The sequence below is a fragment of the Populus euphratica genome, unplaced genomic scaffold (genome assembly GCF_000495115.2).
Source record: "Populus euphratica unplaced genomic scaffold, PopEup_1.0 scaffold19.1, whole genome shotgun sequence".
Lineage (NCBI taxonomy): Eukaryota > Viridiplantae > Streptophyta > Magnoliopsida > Malpighiales > Salicaceae > Populus > Populus euphratica.
Window position 1 is genome coordinate 643,286 of NW_011499853.1, and position 16,790 is coordinate 660,075.

The following is a 16,790-nucleotide window of genomic DNA, read 5'->3' on the forward strand; positions in this document are numbered from 1 at the left end:
CTCTAAATGTTTAACTCTCTAATAAGCCTTTATAATCACTTAAACAATTCTAGCCGACAACGTCATACTTACCCAAATGCTTTAACTTTCCAATAGATTGTTATTGGTATTTACTTTACTCTTCAACTACCTTCAAATGTTATTAAACCAACATTCATGGTTTGTATTATTTTTTTTAAAAAAAATCAAAACAAACAAGTTGTTTTTGTTGATCTTGATTTTAAGAACAACTACCTATAAAACAAATACAACCTAACTTTTAATTTTAAGTTTTTTTTCCAGCTTTTTCATCAAGATTAGATTGAAGTTAAAACTGGTTACATGTAGGAATGGGAGGCTAATCCATGTTGTTACTCAAAGTCTCGTTTGGCTATGCAGTGATCATCTTGCAGAAACTATAGAGCCAGGAATCAGAATACAGGAATAATATAATAAATAAGGCTTACCCCACTCTAGCTAGAATCGTTTTCTTGCACATAAGCAAAATAAAACCAGTATTATTGTAATTATAGCAAAGAGACACCACAAGTCACCTTCTTATCCAACTCACTATGCATCAACTGCATTGATCTAGACAAAAGGTTAATTTCCATTGAAATTTCATCCTCGGTCCCTTTTGGGCATGGGAATCTTAGCTAAGGAGGGTAAGCATGCCAGAAGGCATGTGATTGTAGCATGGTAATTTATTGAGGATGGTGAGCCCTGCCTATTATGTTCATACGTCAAACACATCTTCCCCAATTTGTTTATATCTCGCGGTAGCCTGTACGTACAATCCTTTCCTAACTGATGGGCTGTTTCAGCGGTGTAGTTTTTGTAGAAAAATTGTTCATAATTTGCCTGTCTTCCTGCTAGATTGTTAAATGTTCATAATTGCTAGACAATAGGCTCTAGTACCAGTACGTAGTAGGGGAGGGAGGAGGTCCACCACGTGTAATCAATTGGGAGCACTGTAACGTGGTGCCTGGCCCATGCAGTGCCAAAGTGGATCCTAATTTTCCTTAAAAGATTTTTTTTTTTTTTTGGGTGGCAAGATGGCAAAAACTTCTGCTATTGTACTGGTAGTGATCTGCGCCAAGTTATCGCATGTAAAGCGTTTTTGAGCAGAGTCACGTGCCCATTTAATGCATGTATTTAAGGGATTCATGGCCTAAGAGTCAGTCTACTACTCTTCTCCATTGGTAGCCAAACATCATAAGCCTATAATTTATAAAAAAGGCAACAAGAGAATATCCCGACCGTTAAGATTAACTAAAGTAATATATTATATAATAATATCCAGTAGAGGACAGTGGATTTTCTAATGTGATGTCACTGTTGTACTTGTTGACGAGGGTACCCTGCCTGTTTTACGCTGCTAGGTAATTGATCAATCTACTTCCCGTAGAGGAGGAGAAAAACTCAATATAATGGAGTCGCACGTATTGGAGGAATTATTTTAAGACATGCAAGAAAAAAAAAAAAAAAATTAAAAACATTAAAAAAAATAATCTAAGATAAAAAAATATTAAAATTTTCATTAAAAAACATGTTGAAGTGGAGCTCCAAACAGTCACTATAAATGCAGAACTCCGGTGTATCTATTAATTTCTCGCAAGTGACTAAGAAAATATAAGCTAAAATAAGTAGGAATAATGACTTCCTGCTACTAAACCCCTGCTTCAACTAGAGTGGATTCTTCCTCTACATTTGAAAAACGCAGACCTTTCGGAATGAAGTGAAAAACCACAAACACCCACCTTGGAAAAGTGGGTTGGTCATCTCTCTCAACATGATGGGGAGAATGCCCTTAAAAATTAGATGGAAATGATTCTTCTAATGACCGTAAAGCACTGATGTCATACGTTTGGAAATACGAACCGAACATGCATGCAAACGGGAAATTATGCTTTACATGGGTTTTTTGGAAAAACCTCCACTGTTATCATTCAATCGAGTTCTTGTATTTTTTTATTTTAGCCAAACCCGTGAGGTTATTCAATGAGAAGGGTGTGGATGGTGGGAGTGAGAAATGACACTAACAAAAATAAAAGAGAAAACGATGATAATCACTCAAGTGGCAAAGAAAATTACTCAGCACGATGAGATTAATTTTCAATTTTAAGAGATTATACTTGGTTGATTCTGAAAATACATGACTGAAATGATAATAGAGGTGCTATTTTAACTAATCCAAGAACAAACTGGGGGTGGATAATGGGTTTAGCCTATTTTTTTTTTATCATGCAAATTTATGGTCAAGTGTTTGATCTCATAAATTTCAAGTTATCAGCTATGTGAAGCACGGAACATCTAGTTTTACTTGCGTGACGTGAAAGAAATAAAAGACAAACAGACGGGAGTCCTGGCTGGGAGGTAGAGTTGAAAATGTCTGCTCGCCCAGTACTGGAAAAGCATCCCATGCTTGCACTGTGGAATTAACACGAGCACAGAGAGGCATTTCTCATTTTTATTCCACTACCTGGGTGTGTGGATTACCTCGCTATTATTTATACAGGCCATCTCGTAAGCAAGTTGACACGTTAACTATCCATCTGTTCCTCTCAGTTTCAGACCTATGGAGCTGTAGAAGCAATGAGTTGGTCACAAGAAATTCCGAGCTCAAAGCCATCAGTCCACCTGTCAAACCAAACATCAATAGTTGCTCCGTAAACATGGAAAGGAAATTTTCTGGGATAGTATCCATGAGCAATGATGAATCAAAGACTTGCTCAAATTACGATTCACGGCCTTTGTTTTAATTCATTTTTAAGGATTTTTCCCAGTTATGGAATAAGCAATGTAACTTTACTCACCTGAAAGTGAAGTGAAGGAGTCATGGCAAAATCGTATTGGGGAAGTACTCCGGCTGCAATAGGAATGGCAACAACGTTATATGCAATCGCCCATGATAAATTTTGGTACACCTTGGCCATTGTTGCTCGTGAAAGATTCAGGGCATCTACGACCGGTCATGACATATATCAGAACCATCCACGAGGTTTTTATCTTGGTTCTACTCACTATTAGTTATGATTGAAAATCCCAGTAGTATCATCAATGGGTAGAAATTTCATGCCTGAAAAATACAATCTCGTTTCTTCTTTTTTCAATTTCTAGAAAGACAAATCTCATTTTCAATTGTTGGACAAGGACTACATCAACATTCTCAAAATTCAATGCCATTGATAATAGATTAAATGATGAAGTGCCAAGAAGCTTCATGGCTCAACAACACCCATTCGGCCTCTTGTAACTGAAAAATAAAATTGGATGATGAAGTTGGTATCGACTTAATACTCTCAATACTCTCGGCGACAAATAATGCCTAAGAGTAACATAAATCATAATACACAGTGAAATGAGATTTCAGGATTCATCATTCATCAACAAAAAGAGATTAGTTAAAGAAATTTTATCAGAAAAAGCAAATCATACCTGTGAAAGCCTGTTGCCAAGAAGTACAATGGATGCAACATCAGATGCAGCATTTTCTTGAGTTTCATTCTGGATGGCAATCCCAACATCAGCAAGAGCCAAAGAAGGTGCATCATTTATCCCATCACCTACCTTCAAAAACCTAACAGTCAGAAGGTGCATCATATTTTACATTTCAAATCTTGTGTATACAGTATGGTTTGACTGCGAAAATTAAAAAATCCACTGCAGAACTATATTTGTAGCATCCATAGCAGTTAGATTTAAACGCATGGAGAATTCACACTAATTCCCATATAGAACAATGAGTTGCAACAGCATTTTTTCAAGTTCTCCTCCAATTAACATCGGCTGCACGCAATATTTCACTGAAAAGAATGACCGGATTTCTTAACCAGATGAGATGATTGTTGTATTATTGTTTTGTCAAGGTCAAAATAAAATTCTGGAAGCACTTGAGAGAGAGAGAAATTGTTATAGCTTTATATTTTTGCCGTGGATTCGAGGATGCATTGATAAATTCACTACCTATTCCAACTCCCTTTTGCTATGGTTGCAACTGCTTCTTCCCTGTCTCCTGATAAGAGGACCATGTTGATACCGTTCTGCTGGAGCCTACCTATCAGAGCAAAACAAAGACGAGAATAAAGCAGCAAACCATGTGCTTAGATGGCAAGTAAAAGATTTTAATTCGATATGCATGATGCAAGGATAGCAAATTGATTTGTATTCAGTATCCACACAGCTTGTTAGTTATCATCCAAGTTCTGCAACAGCACCTAATAATTAGGATAAAGTACTGAAGTAAAAATCCCCTGCTAAGCTTGTATCGAAGCTCCTATCATGATTCAAGATCCAGGGAATACTCTAGAATTTCTTTAGTGGTTGGCCAATATTGTCACTGACTGACCATTGACAAAGGCAAAACAAAAACATCAGATGCATTGTGCATCACTAAGATTGTCTTGAAGAGCTCAAAGCAATGCTTCTGTTTGGATTTTAGAAAACAAAGTATTTACCAAACAATGATCAGGAAATAACAACCATTTCATTAATTCTAGTTGGAGGTACTAAGGACAAGTCTGCTAGTCATGGAAAAGAGAAATCAAATTGGAACTTGTATTTATGAAACCCGAATCCTGGTACACATGTTAAGAAAAAAGGAAAGCTGTCATAGCAACTTGCAACAAAATTCACTCAGAATTGTCATTTGAGGAAGAAATTTACCTAATTACAGTAGATTCAGCATCATGGTGCAAACCGTCGATATTGCAATAGCACCAATAATGCCTTCCCCTTCATGTCCAAACATAGACAACTGTTTTTGAATAGTTTGATGATGACATCCCTTCTGAAGATTGATACATCACTTCAGTTTCCATGTTCTTAAGATCAGACATGCTTGTCCTTCTCTGGAATCGTTCCTGAACCCAATCCAAAGAACCTAGTGCAACCAAACTTCCATCTACCTCAACCAAGGCTCCAAAACCTGGTTCTGTCAATTGCCCTCTTGTTACCGGGATAGTCAATTTCAATGATTCTGCTTTATTTACAATAGCCCTTGCAATTGGATGCAATACTGTTTTCTCTACCGCAGCTGCCATTTGAAGAATTTCTGATTCTTTGTGAGAGATGGAGGACACAGCAGAAACGGCTGGTTTTCCTTCGGTAAGTGTTCCTGTCTGAAAATTGGAAAATGGGCAAGGATGGAGTGTGAAGGTTCTCGATGATCAAGAGTCAAATGCAACAACCTCATGATTTATTTCCTATGTCAATCTCAATTTACATGTGTGCAGTGTGTATTGACAGAGAAAGAGAGCATAGTTCTATTATATGTAGAAATAACCTTATCTAGAGCAACATAATTAATGCTTGCTAAGCGTTCCAATACATCCCCTCCTCTTATTAGAAGTCCCTGCTTTGCTCCTAATGTTTTCAAAAGAAAAGGGACTTAGCGTTTCTAAAAAGAACAGTGACCATTAAAAGGAAGATACAAGATTTTGCTTCTGTTATCATTAAAATGGAGAAACTAAAATCTCATAATGGCAAGTTACCACTACATTAGAAGTGACATTGTATACAGGTTATTAAACTTGATTGAAACAACTGACAAGTTAGACAACATACCAAGCAATGTTCCAACTAGGATTGCAGTGGGTGTGGCAAGTCCCAGTGCAGATGGGCATGAAACTATCTGGAATGAAAATCAATGTTACAGTCAAGAAATATAAAGAAATTGTATATACAGCCTCAAACTCAGTTAAATAGTTCATTATGGTTAGGTTGGGGAATAAATCCATATTCACTAGGAGGTAAGTCCACTCACCAAGACATCCACAGAAAGTTTCAAGCTCAACAGCGAAGGATCTCCATCCGGTCCAGCAATATCATTGAGCAAAACATCAGGAAAAAAATGTGAACCAGTGTAATACCTGAATGTGCATGCAACAAAATGTGAGAAGCAAGAAGGATAAATCTATGAATTTATAATTACAACAACTTAAACCCAATACTTTAGTGAGAACTAAATGATATTATTCAAACAAAGAAGCAAAGAAAAATTCAAATTAAGACATAAGTTCATGACTGATTAAGATCACTCCCCACTCCTGTCAGACTGAAACATGAGTTATCTGCATCAAGTTCAAGGCTAGCACTGATAAATGGAAATCAATAACGCAAGGAATCTAAATTTAGTAATCTAGAAAATGAGGAAAGCTAAAATATGGATTTGTGTGGTATACATAAAGGGAACAAGGTCCCTTAGCTAGGTAAACACAATACCCAACAAAGAATGTGCTCTGTTATGCCATTGTTGAGTTTGATAAATCAATAACATCGCTCTCACCAACCATGTTGCATCCTAGATTCCAACAAGCTGATAATAACAGGTGCTATAAAAGGTGGGAAACAAACCCTACCAAAATGAAAAAGTTACTGCAGATATAGTCATTACACTATAAACAAAAGGTCCAGCTATTGAATCTGCAAGCTTTTGTATAGGCGCCTCATTGCCTTGAGCATCCTCAACCTGAAATTACACCATAAAGCTTTAACAATTGTAAAAAAAATTTGAAGCTACTGTCAGGTTATAATTCCCAAATACAATAAAACAGTGAGCAGCATTCATCTAGAGTTGACTTCCATGCAGCCAATTAAGATGAAGGCAGACCTTGGAGCTGCTCAAGCAAATGTAACAAGTTGATGCCACAAGACTCAAAAGAATCATTTTAACATTTCATGCATGCCATTATCATGAAGTCTGAATCCATGGTTTTATGTTTAAAAAGGCTGATCAAGACTAAAAAATAGATCTACTTTCTCGCTCTACTTTGCATTACTGTCCAGTAATCAACTCAATTCAGATCAAGCCCCAATACCAAACTAGTTGAGATCAGCTTCATGGATCTGCATCCTTTTATTTATTTATTTTTTCAGGCTAAAACACATACATACTGAACTCCATTATTAATTGAATTGAATTTACTTTGTTGCACACTCAAAGCACAATTATGCAAAAAACAATTGGTTATGGGTATCATAGAGAGGCTGCACATTTTTCTACAACTACAGAAGTTCAATTCTTTCCCTTTTTATCTATATCACCAATACCTGCATCTGCACTCGGTACAATAAGCAGCTCATTTTCAAAATGTAAATGAACCATTCCAAAAAATGTCATGGGAATCTTGTTTAGGGTCACACATTGAGTTACTATGAAGTAATAAAAAAATAAAAGAAAATCCGTTTATCCATCTGTATTATTTGCTTTTTATTCTTTTAACAAGAGGGAGACAAATGAAAAAAAAAAAGGGAACAGTGAACCTACCATAAGAATGATACTAGATATTGTTGAGTTGGAGCCAACAGACAATGCCTCTATCCTTAAAGGACCATACTGAAACATTTTTTAAGAAATGCTGATTGTCAGCAATGCAATAACAAAACATAAAAGCAAAGGGCAAGAAAAAAAAAAGAACATGATTTTATATTCCATGTTCTAAAGAGTTACTTTAGCCTGAGATATTGACATAAGTTAGCAACACAATTTTATGAGACAACTTTGGAGCTCCACAGTATTTTTACTGTGATAACCCACAAGGCTAATCCCAATCATCTGAAGGTAATAAAAGCATCAATACAAAAAGTGCCACCCAGATCACAAATATAAGCAGTGACTGGATACATTGCAATTTAAAAATATAATCATACCCAGTTTATTGTTCCAGCTGAGACTTTGAGCCCTTCTTCCTTAAATACAGGCAGTGATTCCCCAGTAAGCATGGATTCATCAACAACACTTCTTCCCGCAAGAACTCTTCCCTATGACGGGAATGTTTAATGTTAACAGAACCAGACACAAGTGCTACTGAGATTCAAATGACATTGCAAATTGAAATACTGGCCACTAATTTGTCAAATAATCAGCAAGTTCCTTTTGGTTTGAAAAGAAACTATGCAACTCTATATAAAAAATAGGTCTATGGACTTTTGTATGAATCCATTACAAAGTCATTGGTAAGTAGATGGAGCAAGCTAGTTGAATATCTGAATACACATGGAAAATGTGAAAGAAATGTTTTTTACATTGTTTGTAACATTTCATGAATATAGATATAGAAAGTAGCAATTACAGATATACCATATGCATTATATCATTGAAGCATAATTTAGGATCACTTCTTTCACCACCTCTAAAGATTCCTGCTTGTGACAAATATCAAAATCTACGGCAAATTTATGTCAAGTCCTATGGTGTTGTAAACAAGGAGCGCGTTCACAATCTGCATGCACATCCAGAGACTTGGATCAATGAAAAAAAAGAGTTACCGTATATAAATTAAGCACTGAAATATGAGAAAAGAAAATTAAAATATAATTTTAATACCATGAGAAATTTGATAAAGATCATGTGATGCTTTTACATCTACAGGAATAGTTTCTCCAGGTAGAACTAACAATGTGTCTCCAACTCGGACATCATCAGTGGGGACTTCAGTGCAAATAGCAGCAGAGCAAAGAACAGTATGCGTAGGGGAATTGCTATCTGATGAAGAAATTACAAGTCGTGACTGAGTAGACATGAGTGACTACAAGATCAATGAAATCACACAGGTTATTACATATACACTATATTATTAAAGCTTACTTGGTATAGTTTAACAATAAAATTCATCCAACTTGCAGTTAACAATAAAGTCTATCAATGACTTGTTTTGATCACTCAACAATGTTGGAATTAATTTTGAAGGGTAAATTCAATGTCTTTTTAGTTCTTCTAGATGCATGTATAAGTATTAATGATTTGGTTATCCAATATCTAAAATTCTCTATAGACTATTATAAGGATGTGTCATGCAAGTATTGTAATCTCAATAATATCAGTCCAAGTTCACGGGACTTCCTCTCTTAGAAAAGTAATATGATATGAATGAGATATGTTTCTTCAATTATTTCCAACGAAGTGGCATCGGAGATAGTTCAGTTTGTTGTGTGTTTAGAGGGATTAGAGCATGTGTGAGTGAGAAAATAATTATCTTCCTACAAACACTTCCTCTTTCTCTAACAAAAGATCCTTTCCTTGATAACAAAGTGATATCAAAGCCCAACAAAAAAAATTAAGAAATAAAAGATGCCTAAGAGAGAGGCTGAGTGCAAGGTGACAATTCCCAACACAAGAGAAAGTGTAGTACAAATGAAATTAAGAAATCTCTTTCTAAAGAAAAAGATAGAAATGGCCAGGGAGCGGGAGCCATGTTATAAAAAAAGACAGCAGCATGATTAAGGGTGAGCCAAAACAAAAGCCACTTTTGAAAAGTCAAATCTTGAAAAAAAATGTTTCGTTAGAGTAATGTGACAGCAGGTAACAAGAAAAGAAAATGGTTACAGGTAGCCATGTTCAAACAAATACAATTATTGAAGACAAGCAGATGACAATGAGATGCCATTAGCTAGCCATGATAAAAAGAGTGACTAAAACAAAGATGCAAGAAAGACCTTAATATGAAGAAGGAAGATTCAAAATATAGTGGCAAAAATCCAAAAAAAAATAAAATAGAAGAAGATATTGAATTGTTTGTCATCAACAAAAAATGATAAAGGTGCAGTAATCATTACGAGTTGATCCTCCGGCACAATCCAAATTTCAAGAGTTATGAGATTTAAAAAAATAAAAAGGTGTTAGAATTGATTTTGAATTACACATTCAAAGTATCCTTTTAGTTATCCTAGGTAAATGTATGTAGGAGAGGTGACTATCTAAATATCTAGAATTATCTATAGACTACTATAAATAAAGTATTGAAAGAGTTGTATTCAAAGTCCAAGTCCATTGGGAATTCCACGGTTATGACCAATTCCTCTGTTATGGGAGTGATATGATACGAAAGAGAATTGTCTTCCACCATGCTTCCCTTCGACCTTTCTCCCCTAATTTTTTTCTAACAAACATGAGAACAAAAGAACCAATCTAAAGCAGCTAACCATGAATTGAGCCCAACATAATGAACTTAACAAAGTTTGAAAAAACATCAGCACAAGCAATGTTCTCTTGTCTGTTGAAAAATAAATATTGCCTTTGTTGTCTTCACATTGGCAATAGTAATCAGTTTAAAATCAACACACTGATATTGGAACAATGCATTGAATGGAAATATATGAAGCATATCGCATCACAATGTTTCAGAAACTAATGAAGCAATTTACTGTTAAGGGTCAAATCAAATTTCCATTAAATGGCCAATACCAGTGTTATTCAACTACGAAAGTAAATAAACCCAGTGCAACCAAGGTCAAAGGACACAGAAAGTACAGGAGGAAAAAAGGACCAAGATTGTCTCAGCTTGAAGAAATGACAGTGTTTATGAGTACAACAAACACCAAACAGATAAACAATTTACCAGGAATAAAAGGAGTTGGGTTTCACATGGGAATCAACTAAGCATCCCATTTACTGATTACAATAATAGATTTAAAAGTCATTAAGTCATTACTACTTACAAGAAGTTCATTCATATCAGTAGATGTCCTCATCCTTGCCTTTTCTTCAAGAGAATGTCCTAGAAGCACAAAACCAAGAAGCATGACCTGCACGCTAAAAAGCAATACCCACCCAAGAGAAACTTGTCAGTGAGACATAAAGTAAAAGCTAACTTAATACACAGAAAACTAGTGGCTGATACATGTAAAATGGTTCTTATATAATAAGATGGGTGACAGCATTTGAGAAGTCTCAACAAGATCAAGGAGTAAACTTTAGCTGAGTTGAGCATCATGTCAGACTCAGTTTGGAAAATTAAGTATTTTTCTCATACAATTAAAAAACATAAAACAAAAACTTTGAGAAGAAAGTGCAAATGCTGAAAGTAAGCAAGTCACTGGTTCCTCAAAGAAAGATGCATCCCATTCGAGCTCAGGGCTGAGAAGTGAGATGTACACCAGAGAAGAATTCAGCACAAACTTAGCAAAATGACCTCTTTTGCAATGTGAGCGAAATGAAAATCTTAGCACTGATTAGGGTCTCACCATGCTGATGATAAATGCAACAACAAATCTGAATCCCACGAGAATTCATATTTGGTGATCCCTTCTTGAACACCCTTAGACCATCAACAAGCAAGTCTGCAAAAGATTTCAAAGCAAAAAAGATTTTATCAGAATTGTGATTGCTAGTCTCAACATTAGGGAGTCAATTACACTTTGTCAGTTGTAACATACCAGTAAAATATCAACACAGTCTAATTTGAAAGAAGAACTACGATAGTCAGTTAGCAAGAATTGTAATGTCAGTGGGTCTAGTGAACAGGTTTTGAGGCGTAAAAATCACTATTTTTAAAATATTAATTTGTTGAATGGTTAAAGGAATATATCTTCAGGATATACCAAAATCTTAAAACTTATAATCAACGACTTCTATATTTTGTTTCTGGTATAAACATAAACAAAGAGTTTGTGGAGAGAAATTAGGGAGAGAAGAAGATTGTTTTCTAATAATTTTTTTTCAATATCAAACTGATATTTTTTGTCAATATCAAACTAATATTTATAAATAAAATAACACTCTTTTAAACCAATATGCCTGTAGAGTTTAAAAACATACCCCTATCTTCAAATTAATTGAACAACTTAGCAAGAAATGTCATGCATAATTAATTAATTCTGAAAATTAATTAATTAACTTAAGTTAAAGTACCAAGTGCCATTATATGTGTGTGTGTGTGTGTGTGAATTTTAGTTTCCCTTCAACATCCAAATCTATTGATTTAGAATCCTTGCATTATAAATTACAACAAAATCTCTTTTATTTTTAATGTGAAATAAATTTCTCTTTAACTAATAATATTCAAGCTATATTTTATAACAAGAATGTTAAGCAGTGACCCAAATTTAAACAACAAAACTTTACCAGATTGCACGATTGGTACCAAATAAAAAATAACAGAGTATGCATGATCAAGTGAATTCTGGCTCATTCCTATGCAGATGATATATAAATATAACAAGCTTGAGAGAAGTGATACAGCCAAGGCAACTAAGTACCTCTTTCTGGTCCCAGGAGAGCTCCCAGAGCTAAGCCTCCCTCCACATACGAACTATGCAGCACCTCCGAAACGAACCTAGACCGAAAACCACATATAAGCAAGTCACAAAAATTTCAATTTTCAACTTACATCATCTTCACTTGACATGTTGAAAGTAGCGCAAGTCAGGGATTATGAGTGAAATGAATGGATTACATTGCGTTATCGTGTGTGCATTGCATGCATGTTAGAGTGTTCGTATGATTACCATGACCAGCGTGAATCCCGAGAGGGTGCAAAATATGAGAAGCATGAGATCCACGACACAAAGCAACCAAAATCCAAGCAAAAAGCACACGATTCCTTCTCTTAACGATCAACTCCTTCTTTCCACATTTTTACGTTTTCTGCTACTCCACTACCCGATACCCTCGTCTTCGCTTCAAATCCGCACTCATTCAATCTCTTCCCCAAACTCTCTGCAACACTCCCCCACACTTCTCCCTCCAACAACGCCTCCGGTTTCAACTTCACCGCCACTGTCTCGGTCAACAAGTTGACCATGGCGGATTCAACTCTCTCGTCTGCGGAGAGTACCGATTTGACGCGCGAAACACACGCGCCGTACATCATTCCGGTCACATCAAGGAGACAGCGAATTGTTTTTCTTGTTCGGAGCTTGAAACGCAGCGTTTCGAATGATAGTTTCGGTTTGGAGAGAGCTTGAGAGGGTGATGTTAGGGATCGCACGCGGCCGGTGAGCCACGCGGCCGTTTAGAGATGCCAGCACTGAAATCAACGTGGTCAAAACCGAAGCAGCGCTTCGGGCTCGGAGAGACGACGAGAAGCAAATTGTTAACCATTTTGAGATATAAATTGAAGTTTTAGAGAGAGAAACTGTGGAGGAGACAGCATAGAGAGAGATTGCTTTGATGGTGGTCAATGGAGGTGGTCAAGAAGAGGAGACCATTGAATAGGTAAACGTGGACGAATAGTGTCTTGCCACGTGCGATGATGTTATCAATTTGGCCTTTAGCGCGATCTCCAGGATTTAAGTTGGTCCGTGCTTCCTCACCCGTGTTTGATCTAGATTTTTTTTTAAAAAAATTCATCACTAGTCTTCACTTTTAATCAGATCGAAAGCGTGAAAAACTTTTTTCACCTAGCTAATATCTATCAATACCCGATAAATTCATTTTTTCAAAAAAAAAATAAATTTTATAAAAATTAATTAAAAAACCTAAAGAAAAAGGTAATTTTATTGTATATCTTCTTATAAAATATTATTCATTATAGTATTTTATTTTTATTTTTATTTCTTTTTTTATTTTTTAAATTTCATCATTTAATATTAAATTTATTGAAGATTAAATTTTTTAAAAAAAAATATTTTTTATAAGATTATTTCAGTATCATGATCTGAACTGCAAATTTGACAAGTTAACTTCTTTAACTTGAATATTTTTTATTCTAATTAATTTATTTTTTTAATTTTATTTTTTAATATTTTATACATCAAAAATTAAACTTGATGATTTATTTTGATTTGCTTTATGTTTTATGTTATGATTTAATAAATTAACAAAAAATTAAAAGATAAAGGGTTTTATGATCCCTTATCATACAAAACTATTAACTGAAATAATGTTTTTTTTCTTTATCTCTTTTTATTTTTTTTTTCAGTTTCAAATACATCCCTTAACATTAGGTTTATTGGGGATTGAGTTTCATAATTGTTTTACAAGACTATCATAGTCTCATGATCCAAAATGCAAGTTTGGGAAGCTAACTCGGCGGACTCAAGTCGTTTATCCTTTTTTTTGGTTAACTTATTTTTAAATTTTTATTATTTTACACTTGATTAATTATGAATTAAGCTTCGTAATATATTTTTGTTTATTTTTCAGGAGATTATTCTGGTCTTATGACTCGGGTTACAAGTTTAACATGTTAATCTAAGTTTACTCAAAATATTTTTTAATTGGTTTTTAAATTTCAATTCCATCATTTGATATTGAATTTATTAAAAATTAAGTTTCATAGTGTTTTTTTAATTTTTGTATATAGTTATTATAATTTTATAACTTGGATCACAAGTTTAACAAGTTAATTAGACTTTTTTCCTCATTTTCTAATTGACTTTTTCACTCAATCTCATCCTTCAAGCGCTGAGTTTATTAATAATTAAGTTTTGTGATTTGTTTTAGTTAACTTTTCATGAGGTTATTCTTATCTTATTACTCAAGTCACAGGTTTAGTGGGTTAATTTAAATTGACTCATTGTTATTGCTTTTTATGTCTTTTTCTCAACTGATTTTTTTTTTAATTTTATCTTTTAATATTAAGTTAATTGGGAAATAAGTTTTATAATTTATTTTAATTTTCTTTCCACTAGGTTTTTTTTTTATCTTATGACCTAAGTCGGGAGTTTAATACACTAACTCAGGTTGACCCAGTTCATTGTTTCAAAGTCTTTTTTATTTTATTTTTAATTTCATAACTCAACATTAGAGTTTATTAGAAACTAGGCTTCATAATTTGTTTTGATTTATTTTCTAGAAAGCATTAAAATAAAATTTGCCCAATGTTGTGGGCAAATAATCTAGTTTACCTCTACATGACTTTAATCTAACCAAATTGAATTATAATTGTTTTGTAATTGTCTTACTAGTTTAAATTTTACCCATTCTAATTTAACAATTTCAGAAAAAAATGAAACACAATAAATAATCAGTGATATTTTATTAATAAATATAAATATAAATAAAAATAAAAATAAAATTCATAACTCATTAGTAAAAATATATATGATGTTAGTATTCCTCTTGGTGTTCATTTTTCTATTAAATGATTGTGTTTGAAATTCAATAAAAATTAATTTTTAAAATACTTTCTATTTAAAAATATATTAAAATATTATATTTTTAAAAAAATTATTTTTTATCAATATGTTAAAATAAAAAAATAATTAAAAAATATGTTTTTTTTTGAAAAAAAAACATGATTGTGCCTAGAGTAGATGCCACTGGTAACTAGTATTTCGATGAAATATATAAGAAAATAAGCAAGGGCACAAGCATGAGGAGATTGGAGTGGGAGCCAATGAAAGCTTACCACGTGGGAGATACAAATTTCAGCATCGAATCTAGTCTAGTAAATAAATAAATCCTTGTACGTTATCCATCTGCTTCTCTATCTCTGAGCTCTTGCCTTCCTCTCCTCCCACCTTCTCTTTAACTAAATAAATAAAAATGGCTCCTTTGAACGAGAATTGTTCAGAGAAAACAAATTCAAAATGCCAAGCACCGATTTTTGCTCCAAACTCCATGGTGTTACTCTCTTCTTCAATCCTTCAAAACCCATTATTTCTTAGATCCCCAATCAAGCAAAATCCAAGTATTTTCATGGGTGAGCTTCATAATTCAATCACTTCAGCAGCTGACAAATGCTTGAGATTCCTCCATTCCTTTGCCTCTCGAAATCCTATTCTCAAAAACATTATAACTGATTTTAACCAACATATGACCCGGGTTAGTATCTGTCTCTCAATGTAATATTATATTGCTTAAATAATTTGTTTTTACTGGAGTTGTTCTTTTTTTATTTTAGATTCAATGCAGGAGGGAGTACTGCAGGAGGAATATGAACAACTATCTGTCAAATCACAACTTTGCAGCTGTCTTACCTGGTGATTCAGTGGCAGGGCTAGTGGTGGCTAATGGGATCATTAATTTCTTGAATATATACAACACTTTGTTGGTTGTGAGGCTTGTTTTGACCTGGTTTCCCAACTCTCCTCCTGCTATCGTTAGCCCCCTAAGGTACATCCACCCCATCTATGTTAATTAACTTATTTTTTCTTAATTTTAGACTTAGTGCTGAGAATCCAATTGATATAACATTCTTAGACTTGCCGAAATTACTTAATTTGAGTTTTGATATGGCTAGAAAATGTCAACTTTGGTGAAAATAGATCGCCTAGTCTAACCTAATATGTTTGATAATGAATCTGTTGCCATGCCAAAATGGATCGATGTCATATCATTTTCGGCTTGAGCAACTTTTTGCTTCAGCGATGATGAAAAGCTTGATAATTGCTTACTGGAATTTGTTGTGTTAGAATCTATATGCATGCATGTGATTCAGTCTTGATGTTTGAATGCAGCACTTTGTGTGACCCATACTTGAACATATTCCGCGGGATCATTCCACCACTAGGAGGGACACTGGATCTGTCTCCTATTCTAGCATTCTTGGTTCTAAATGCCTTTACTAGCACTGCTACTGCGCTTCCTGCTGAACTGCCAGAAAATGGAGCTTCTCCAAGAAGTCGTTCATCCCCTAATTTGTTCACTCATCTCACTACAGCACAGAAGAAATGGATGAGAAGGCTCAATGGAAACAAGTCAAAGAGCTCCCCTGGTGCCGATTAGGTCATTCCCTTGACAGTCTTCTAGGTATATACGTTGTGTATTTTCGTGAGTTCTGAATACTGGGTGGTGATCTTCCGGCCAGTAATTTGAATGTTCATCAACTGACAGAAATATAGGATAATCTGTTTCTGTATCCTAATGTCAGTCATATAATCTTTTCGTCAGCATGGCAGTCTGATTATATACATGGTGGCAATTCCATTCTGAAGTTAATTGAAATCTTTTATTCTGAAGTTAAAATAAGGAAAAAAAAAGCTTTCAAGAGAAAAAGAAAAACTAAAGAAGAGAAGAAAAGAGATTAGAGATATATGAAGTATGTAATATTTTTATTAATTATCAAAACTTTTTAATAGTTAAAAAAAGTAGGATATAAATACTAAAACTCTAACTAAAACAAGTGATAGGACTTATAGCTTATTAA

General features: G+C 34.2%; 2 protein-coding genes and 1 pseudogene across 2 annotated transcripts; 1 reads left to right on the forward strand and 2 right to left on the reverse strand.

Moving 5' to 3' along the window:
- Window positions 1-2,190: 2,190 nt before the first annotated feature.
- Window positions 2,191-3,582, reverse strand: LOC105122401 (copper-transporting ATPase PAA2, chloroplastic-like). The gene is made up of 3 exons (XM_011021492.1): window positions 3,416-3,582; window positions 2,796-2,946; window positions 2,191-2,619 (listed from the first exon to the last, which is right to left on the reverse strand). Exons 1-3 carry the CDS (start codon window positions 3,580-3,582, stop codon window positions 2,611-2,613), a joined length of 327 nt encoding a protein of 108 aa, XP_011019794.1. The 3' UTR covers window positions 2,191-2,610.
- A 48-nt stretch (window positions 3,583-3,630) lies between these two features.
- LOC105122119 (copper-transporting ATPase PAA2, chloroplastic-like) lies at window positions 3,631-13,062 on the reverse strand (annotated as a pseudogene).
- A 2,051-nt stretch (window positions 13,063-15,113) lies between these two features.
- Window positions 15,114-16,580, forward strand: YLMG2 (YGGT family protein). The gene is made up of 3 exons (XM_011021041.1): window positions 15,114-15,466; window positions 15,546-15,757; window positions 16,102-16,580. The coding sequence occupies exons 1-3, from the start codon at window positions 15,188-15,190 to the stop codon at window positions 16,367-16,369; spliced, it is 759 nt and encodes a 252-aa protein (XP_011019343.1). The 5' UTR covers window positions 15,114-15,187; the 3' UTR covers window positions 16,370-16,580.
- The last annotated feature ends 210 nt before the right edge of the window (window positions 16,581-16,790 follow it).